The 9654-nt window shown below is 44.9% G+C and overlaps 1 protein-coding gene across 1 annotated transcript; it reads right to left on the bottom strand.

The window, feature by feature from the left end:
* Positions 1-1312: 1312 nt before the first annotated feature.
* On the bottom strand, positions 1313-6487 carry nfatc2ip (nuclear factor of activated T cells 2 interacting protein). The gene is made up of 9 exons (XM_070848378.1): positions 6437-6487; positions 5205-5306; positions 3928-3988; positions 3704-3842; positions 3493-3573; positions 2790-3042; positions 2556-2700; positions 1876-1994; positions 1313-1786 (listed from the first exon to the last, which is right to left on the bottom strand). The coding sequence occupies exons 1-9, from the start codon at positions 6446-6448 to the stop codon at positions 1625-1627; spliced, it is 1074 nt and encodes a 357-aa protein (XP_070704479.1). The 5' UTR covers positions 6449-6487; the 3' UTR covers positions 1313-1624.
* Between the last annotated feature and the right edge of the window lie 3167 nt (positions 6488-9654).

Genomic DNA, 9654 nt, shown 5'->3' with positions numbered 1-9654 from the left:
AGTGCGGATACAGTGGGGATAAAAACCTGTGTTTACTTCGGAGCGCTTCAGAGATGACGCTTCTGTACCGCCGCCATGTTGGATCTGACCGAATTTCCGCCTCGTCGCTCACGTGACTTCTATCTGCGAGTCACGTGACGACACCAATAGATTGACTAATCAGCGGATGTTAATCATTACGGTACTTTTTAGTGGACTGAGCACGGTTACTGGAGTACTGCAGGACAAGTACAGTATTAAAGTATTTAATACTGTTTGACAGCTACAGTCACACTTACGTCTTAACCCAATAGTTAAAGTGCTGCATCCAATAATCATCAATTTAAGACAGAGCTCAGTGATTGGTCAGCTGAAAATAATTAGCAATAATTCTGATAACGGATTCATTGTTTAAGTCAAATATTACAAAGATTTTCCAATACAACACTGAGAGGAGCCCATAGTTATTAGTTCAGTGTGTTTTGTAAGAGCAGGGAGCATCATGACGGCCTCAGGTGGGCAGGCACAGGTCTGTTTGTTTCAGCAGAGCAACAGGAGCCACGGTGTCTGTGCTCTACTGTCTGCAAAGGTTATTACATTTGTGCTCTATTCGTACATACATGGAACTGGTCCAGTAGATCACCTCAGCCAGCAGATCACCTCAAACAGGCTGCAATGGCTGCAACGTGATCCTTTGGGACAACTGCACCTGATCACAGTAGGTCCACTAAAAGAGCTTGTTTGATCCACTGACAGGCTCAGAGTGTTATTCTAAGTGTGTGACAGCATCATGGAAAGGATCCCTACAGAGAGAGACCTGGAAGATCCTTTTGGTTTAACCACAGAGAACGACATAACATATAGTTCATCTTAAAAGCCACCAGACTCCATTGACAAAAACAGAACATTTGACCTACCAGGACAGCTCCTGTGTCCTGTTCTCTAAAATCCCTGTTTTAGTGAATGTAGTCTGGTGTGTGTGCTGTTTGTGGTTAAACCAAAAGGATCTTCCAGGTCTCTCTCTGTAGGGATCCTTTCCATGATGCTGTCACACACTTAGAATAACACTCTGAGCCTGTCAGTGGATCAAACAAGCTCTTTTAGTGGACCTACTGTGATCAGGTGCAGTTGTCCCAAAGGATCACGTTGCAGCCATTGCAGCCCGTTTGGTGTCTGCTGGCTGAGGTGATCTACTGGACCAGTTCCAACACTTTTACTACCTACCAGTCTCCTGTGAATAAACCACATGCACTTCAGTAGGATTTTGAATGCAGGACCTTAACTTGTATTGTACTGTCTTCACTGAACTTGGTTCTGTTACCATGCCCCACTCACAGACTTAATGTTACCTCTTCTACTCCTTTTATTAATATTATCAACTACAATAAAAAAGAACATGTAAAAAAGTGATAAGCCGACGATAAACAACTTCAGAGTAAGTTTACAGCTGTACAAAGATTTAATGACTTGTGTTGGTCTACTGTTGGTTTTTCAATCATAATCCCATGTCCATGTGAACTGATGTAGTTTTGTATTTTGAATTTATACAAATTAAAGTGACTTTTACAGATAAAGTAACTGAGCCACCAAACCGGCAGTCTTACATTTCTTTGTTTGTACAAGTGGTGGACGGGGTCCTAAAGGGTTATGTCCAGACTTCGATGATGTCTCCGTCCTCCATGTCCAGCTGAGCCGGCGTCTGGCCGTGCGTCACTTTGGAGCCGTCAAAGTGGAAGCAGACTTTCCTCTGGGCTTTGGCGGACATCTTGGACAGATACTGAGAGAAGATGGAGCCCAGCGCCGCGTCCTGAAACGCACACACAGGCTCTGGTTACAATCACTTACAAATTGCTGATGGAGAGAGGAGGAGGAGGAGGAGGAGGAGGAGCTACGAACCCTGCGCAGGGAGAACTCCTGTGACGAGTCTCTGTCTTTGCTCTGCAGCCTCACAGTGATGCTGCTGCTGCCGCCGTCCACCGCTCCACCTTCATCCTCAGCTGCCATGACGACGCACTCTGCACGATAACAAAAGAAAACAGTTTTGAGATTTTCATTATTCATCTTTGTGCTGACTTGATCTGAATGCAAACTTTTCCCTGACTAAAGATAAGAATAAGAATAAGACCGACTTTATTTATCCTGGAGGAAATTGTTGTGCCAGAGTACGATACAAAGGTCGTCACAACAATACAAAATATTAAAATACAAAATTGAACAGAAACTTAGACACAATAAAATACAATTAAATAGTCTGTCCCTTTTTTAAAACAAAAAGTACAGATTGAAAAGTACAGATTTGTGAGAAGTGTCACAGTGTGTGAGGTGAAGTGTGCAAAGTAAGTGAAACTGTACAGAATAGACTTTAACAATTAAATTATTCTTAATGACTGAAATTCCTCATTTAGGTCTCAACAGAACAACTAAACCACTGCATCTGCTGAAGAAGCCCATGAGATGTGGCCGAAAGCTTCAGAAACACCCAATAACTGTTTTTTAACTGCATGTTTTTAAATGGAACTGAAAATTTAGCAACAACACTTGGCTAGTGAGGAGAACCTGTGCGTCATGTGACCGACCTATGATGTCAGCGATGCCGAGGCCGAGCTCGCTGACGGTCGAGTCTTTTGGGAGCTCCACTTCCTCCCTCAGCAGCAGGAGGCGAGGGGGCGGGACTTTAAGGATGGTGGACAGCTGGGTCACCACATCACTTAAAGGTGTCGACTAAAAACAAACAAAGCCCAGAGTTAGACGGACTGAACGGTGACATCACCGCTGCACGTATCTTCGTGTTTCTCTTGAGAGCGACGCACCGACAGGACCGGGATCTTGTGGATGTCCGTTCGGCAGCGGATCTTGAGGGGGATCTCCCTCACTGCCGAGCTGTACGGAGAATCCTGAAGCCCGGAGAGAGGGTCCATGACGACCGCGTCATCATCATTAGGGCTCATGATGATGATGTCGTCGTCGTCCGCAGACTGGGGGCCTCGGCGGCGTCTGGACCTCCGGCCCTGAGGCTCAGGAGACAGGAGGGAGTTCACCGCCTGGAGCTTTCTATCGATCTCACTAAAGGGACACAAACACATGACATCTGACCACACTTCAGCTGCTTCCAATGCTCTCATACCAACTGACACTTCAGCTGCGTTCATCTCTCACTCTTTAAATGACACCTTATGGCTCAGCTGCTTTCATCCTTGACACTTTGTTTGCATTCAGCTCTTCCTCTTGTGGGGGGGTGGTCTGTTTTAGTCTGCATGCACATAAACGTGCCTCATGTTTTAGTGATGTGACTAATGATGCATGCCCAGGAGTACAAAACCACTTAGGCAGTAAAAAGAGTGACAGCAGCACATCGCTTAGCGTCTGTGACTCCTGCCTGCTTCTCCAGACTGGGGGTGTGCTGACCGCTGTCTACTGTAGGTGACCTACTGTAGAGCCTCATATAAACACACTCATTAGTTCAAGATACTAAGTCACTGTTTGAAAGAGGCCTTCTCATCAGTCCAGACTCACCTGATCTTCTCTGTGACCTGTCTGGACTGTTTCTGAAACGGACTCTCTGGAGGTGGAGGAGACGGGCAGCGGGGGGCTTCTCTGGAACCACGGAAGAGGACAGAAAGAAAGAGGAAAGACAGGAAGCGTGTTCACATGACGTGAATCTTACAGTGTGACTGGTTGGTGTGACTCTGAGGGAGGAAGCCGCTGTCCCAGCTTCACTACTTACAGCTCTGTGTTCTTCTCCACAGATCCTGGTTCGTTCCCAACGCGTTCTTCGTCCTCCTCGGAGTCGCTGAGGGTGATGACGGCCTCCGTCGGCCCCCGAGACGAAAACCGGGACCACAAACTGTCATCTGCGGCGTCGTCTGCTCACAGACACAAACTGTCAACCTCATGGCGACAACATCACCTGCTGCTGAGTTTAACGCTGAGTAAAATGGCTGCACTGACCTGAGTTTTCCTTTTCAGTGAACACGGCCGCCGCAGGCTTCAGCTGCAGACTGCTGCTCACCTGGACACAAAACCACTCAGAGGCTTAAAATTATACAATAAGAATAAATGACAAAGTGCTTTACAGAGCTGAAAAATAATAATAATAATAATAACATTTCAAAGATTCTGCAGGGATAAAAATCTGATCTGAAAACATTTGCTGTTTTTCTCATTCTAATAAAGTGAATATTTTGGGGTTTTTGACGATTTGTCGGACAAAGAAGACGTGACGACGTCTCCCTGGGCTGTGGGTACCGTGAAGGACACTGTTTGCTCATCTTTTACACACCAGAGCATTTACAAACTGCTTCCCACAAGGATCTGTGAGACACACCATCTGCTACGTCGGGTTACAGCCCTACCGTGCAGTGCTTTAAAGCCGGCCAGTCAAGTCTTCCAGTATATGACTGGTGTTCCTGGTGCTGTCTAGCGAGGACTGTTAGGTTTAAACAACTAGTCATGTCCAGCCCTACTCCAACGCTTCACTGCATGAATCTAATGTTTGCACCTTATCGAGACACTGCTTTTTATCTGCTAGCTTAATAGCTGACATCAGCCAACTACAAGATCCTATCAGCCTAATGATATTCTCTTTTTGCCCCTCCAACAATAGCTAAGTCATAATAATAGCAGTAATGGTATCATTACGCTAACAAACACGTTTTATTTCAGCTTTAAACTTTTTAAGTCATGGTTTTTACGTATAGTCCCTTTAAAGCACTGCAGAGACTTGCTGAACTGTTCCTGGAGATTTCTGTGCTGCTGGATCTCAAGCCGACGTGTTGGTCTCCCTCAGAGCTCAGGTCCTCCTCAGGTGTCCGTCTCTACAGTCCATGTCAGAGTCTCAGTGTTCAGAAGATCTGTGTCTGTTAAAGTGCCTCCAACATTCACTTTATTCACGTGAATATATTTGCCCTTGGTGATAATGATCACTACAGCTGTCTCACTGCCAGAGCTGTAAGCTGTAACATGTTGGCAGGACTGTGACAGGATAACAAAGATTAAATGTTTGGCCCTTGGAGGGATTTTACAGCATATATCTAAATATTTAGGATCTTCCCAAACACAATTTGAGACTAGTTAATACCTTTTATCAGTAAATGTGAATTTAAGACCGGCCGCCCTGTTTCTGAAGCACTTCTGGTCAAATGACCGTTACAGCTGCTGTCAGGGTCACTAACTAAAACCTCCCACACTGTTCTGGGGTCAGCCTTCACTGGCCGCTGGAGGCGTACCTTGTTGGAGTAAACAGGCACTGGGACGATGGCAGAGGGGTCAAGGATGCGTCTGCGTTTGGGTGGGGGCTTGGCAGCCTGCAGCTCACTGTCACCTGACACCTGGGGAACAGACACAGGACGGTCACAGCTGCTCACTGCATCATATTCACCTCAGGAAGAAAAGGTCTGTGATGTGGCTGCCCAGGGTGGTGGACTGAAGCTACACTGGTTCCTACCGTCCTCCCCTGAACATCTGGTATTATCAATCAGTGCAGTTAATGTAGTCACAGGCTTACTGGAGAGTGAGCGACACTGAATCTGTTCCACATCAACAACAGTAGTATTTGAACTGTCAGCAGGTTATTTAAAGAAAAGAATGCATGAAGACTTTAGACATTAAACCATCAAACCAACACATTACAGTGGATGTGGTTAACAACAGAAGGACCCCCCACCCTTCATCTGTCTGTCTATTAACACAACGAAGCTGCAATGAATCCTCAGTTCATGGAGGTTATCATGTTCAGTTTGTGTTGAACTGTTGGTGTCTTTATGTTTGTAATATTAAACCTTCCTTTGACACAAACGGGGAGGACAAATTATTAGAAGCACCTCTCGGTAGTTCAACATGCTACCAGACCAAACTACAGCCTCTAAAATGCCTATTTAGCGGAATCCACATTTCTTAACAAAAAGTGAACTTTACATAATTACAAGGACTGGACTTTTTTTGTTTCATGGCTGTTGTATTATTCGGCATTAGTCTGAGCTGCGTGGAGGCGAGTTTAAGAGTGTAACATTACATTTGCTGGTGGTAACACAGGCTAACGTTGACGTTACTTTTAGTTAGCTAACTAAGCGTTAACTAGCTAACGGCTTTGAATGGGGTTCGGCGCTAATCCCTGTTAAACTTTCACATCCGATCTAACACGGTTAAACTTTGTGTCTGTTGTTATATCGGTAGTTTGACGGTCGCTGAATAGAGTAAAAAATAAACCAAAATGACCGCCAGAAGTCACCGACAGCTGGGGCTTTTATTTTGAAGAGCTCTGGTCAGCTAACGGCTAATGTCAGTTTGTTCGCTTCCGGAAGGACTTCGGTGTGTTTCTGTCACTTCCCGCCCAAAAAGTTCACTTTTCACTAGCAGCGACTTTGATCACGACAGCATCACACTTCTAACTATTGGCATCTCTCAGAGTTTGAGAGGTTTTAAATCGACCAGAGCAGCAGCAGATGTGTCAAACACTCACCGCTTCCGCCATGACCGTTTCTTTTCCGCGCGACGCTGCTGCCTTCGCGGACTGTGGGATAAAATGAGTCTTTTGCAGATTTTCCGCGTGTTGCGTTTAGGTACTATGGGAACTTTACTAAACACGACGAAGGAAGGACGAAACATGAATTACATTTATAGATTAATACGTGATTAATGCATAAATACATGAAAGAATAAATAGATACATCAAATGATGTATAAATACACACACCAGTGGATGCATGGATAAATATAAAGATAAAAAATAATAGAATAATTAAGCACATAAATCAATAAACAAATGCTGAAATGCATACATAAAAGTTGGTAATTGCAGAGGGCATAAATAAATGTCAGAATATGAAAAAAAAATAGAATAAATAAAATCAGAAATAAGGAAATATATATATTAACATGAATAAAATTAAATATTTTATAAATATTACATTTTCATTCCCCCTCATTTATGTATTCCTCTATTTTTCCCGTGCCTGTGTGCTAATGAGGTTGGACGTTCTATATAATATATTGTGTTGGGACATTCAAATTTGTATTAATTCCTGCACATTAGATAAGTTACCAGATCTGCTCAGCCTCCATATATCTATATTTTTATGTTCATGGCCACTCGGGGGCTCCGTAGGAGACTGGAGCTTCTCTGCTAACACTGTTAACCTGATGATTTCATGTACAGTTACATTCATTCTTTCAGTTTCTTTGTAAAACATAAATATATTCCTCTTTATGTGACAACAAAATACTTTTCCTTCAGTCAGACAACAAAGTCAGCTGATCTAAACTGAAGCATCAGAGCAAAAACATGGAGCTCCCAAAGCACGTTTGGTGCACAACCATCACTCTTTGTTGTGAATGTTTGATTTTCAAATAAAACTAGTGCCCATTGCTGCTGATTGACCGGATCAGACTGTGGCTCATACACAGTGACTATCTGTGGTTCTATTTCGGGGTGGAACCTCCCTTTAACATATTCATACACTGTGAACAAACAACCGATGAATGATCACTGTATATGTCCGTACTATGTTTTAATAGTTATCAGTGTGTAGTTATTATTCTCATTATAAAAACAAAATTATAAACCAAATTACACATTAAAATCCATCTCAGAAAGAAGAAATGGTCTTTTTTTTCAATCAACAGATTAAAGATTGAAATCAGATTGTAAATGATTACCATTCATGAGGCTTCTCAACCCGGAGCTCAACACTTGCTGAGCCTGGCAGACAGGTCGTATTCACGCATTTATGGGTTTAAAAAGCTGCAAGCTGACTGACCACACAGCCTAAACACAGTGTTTAGGTTCTTTCTTGTGTTCCAGTTTAAAAAGACAATCATTGTGGCGATAGTTGGGGCTGTGAATTGCTGCGTTATGTGTGACTGTAATACTGTGTTGGGCTTCACCAGGAAATGGTGAGGAGCCTCTCTGAACCCAGTGTCTCAGAGTCCTTACGTTTTCCCACATAGGTGCTAAATGCACCCCTGGACCCAGACTTACTGCCACCACTGGCCAATGAGGGACACATGACCCTACAACACCAGGACACAAAACCAGATCTCCCCCACTGCTCTTCCTCTGTTCTGATCTCTCTCCTGGACGGAGGACAGAGATCTCCTCTCTCTGATCCTGGCTCTGGCCCCACGAGGACCTGAGCTCTCTCTGACCTCAGTGTGGCCTGTACCAGAGCAGACCACCTTCTTCATGGCAGCAACACAAAGCCCTGCCTGAACCAAGCTTATCAGCACCAGCAGGTATGACCCGGAGTCTGCCAGCTGATCTTCAGAGCAACAGGAGCACACGGCAAGTTAGCACCACGCTGCTAACTAGTAAGGAACACAGGAGCGACCAGATTCCTCCATCCTGTGACCAGGACAAAGAACCTCAACAGGCTGAGAAGCAGCACACTGAAGGACCTTCTTCTTCCCTTTGGGCATATAGAGCATGACATAACTTGTTAATGGATTGATTTGCTTTAACGTTCATTGAGTTTGGTTATTGTGATGTGTTGTAGTTTACTGTGCAGCCATAGTTGATGTTAGTTTGCTCCCACAGACACAGAGTCTACAGACTAACCATCCTCTCCTAACCTGGTACCTGCCTCTGACCCACACCCCAGGGGGCCTGGGGGCCATTTTGTAGGGAGTCACCACCCTCTGTAGTGCTCATGTTACATCCCTTTGCCTAGTCACATGTACACACCCCTGTTGTTTGTTAGCTAGTCACACACGCTGTCGTCTTTAATGTTTACAAGAGTGAACACTGCCAGGCTTCATGAACAGACGAACAGAGCCGGTCCAGTCCAGCAGAGACCGTGAGCATCATCACAGGAAACCGATGACCCTCTGCGTCGTGTCTAACACACGTGCGTCGGCCTAAACAGGAGCTTCTTCCCTACACTTGAATTAGTGTGGATTTGGTCCTCGGTAGCTTTATTGTCTGAGCTGTGTGACCCCCGGGGTGGGGGGTGGGAGTCATAGCCACCCCCCACCCGGGGCCCCGTACACATCTATGGATGGATGGGTATGTTCTTTTGGACATGGTTATGTTATGTAAGGCAGGCTCTAATAGAACCTCCCCGATCCCCTCCACAGGGCAGAGGAGGAAGCTCTGCAGCTCGGAGAGGAGCAGCACGGAGCCTCTGCTCGTCCTAGCAGGAGGTCAGCCGCTTCACGCAGGTGGTCCCTTCGCCGAGGGCTGGTGTCGTCAGCGGTCTCAGCCTCTGGGAAGCAGCCGGCCTCCAGCTAGGAGGAGAGCAGGTGCTCAGACCGACTCCCCTCTGGGCCTCAGAGCCGTCCAGGAGATCTGAAGCTGGAAACTCACCGCAGGTCCTATCTACAAACTTCTGTCACAGCCAGGTGTCAGAACAGGTGATGTCACCTCTGAGGTCACACATGATGATGATGATGACAAATAATGGAACACTGAAGCTCCATCATCTGAACCTGCTGCTGGCACCAATCAGAATCAGAATCATTATTATATTATTATTATAATAATAATAATAATAATAATAATAATAATAATATATAACAACATGTACATTCAGAGTGAGGAGATGTGTTATATAATACTAATACTACTACTACTACTACTACCAACAATAATAATAGGTCATCGTTAAGGATCATATCTAGTAGGATTGTTCAGCTGTCTTGGTCTTCAGTGCTAAACTCTAATGTGACACCAGGTGGAAGGAG

This window comes from Pempheris klunzingeri, chromosome 17, assembly GCF_042242105.1.
Source record: "Pempheris klunzingeri isolate RE-2024b chromosome 17, fPemKlu1.hap1, whole genome shotgun sequence".
In the NCBI taxonomy this organism is placed as follows: domain Eukaryota; kingdom Metazoa; phylum Chordata; class Actinopteri; order Acropomatiformes; family Pempheridae; genus Pempheris; species Pempheris klunzingeri.
Note: the sequence above shows the minus strand (reverse complement) of the source record. Positions and strands in the feature narration are given on the sequence as shown.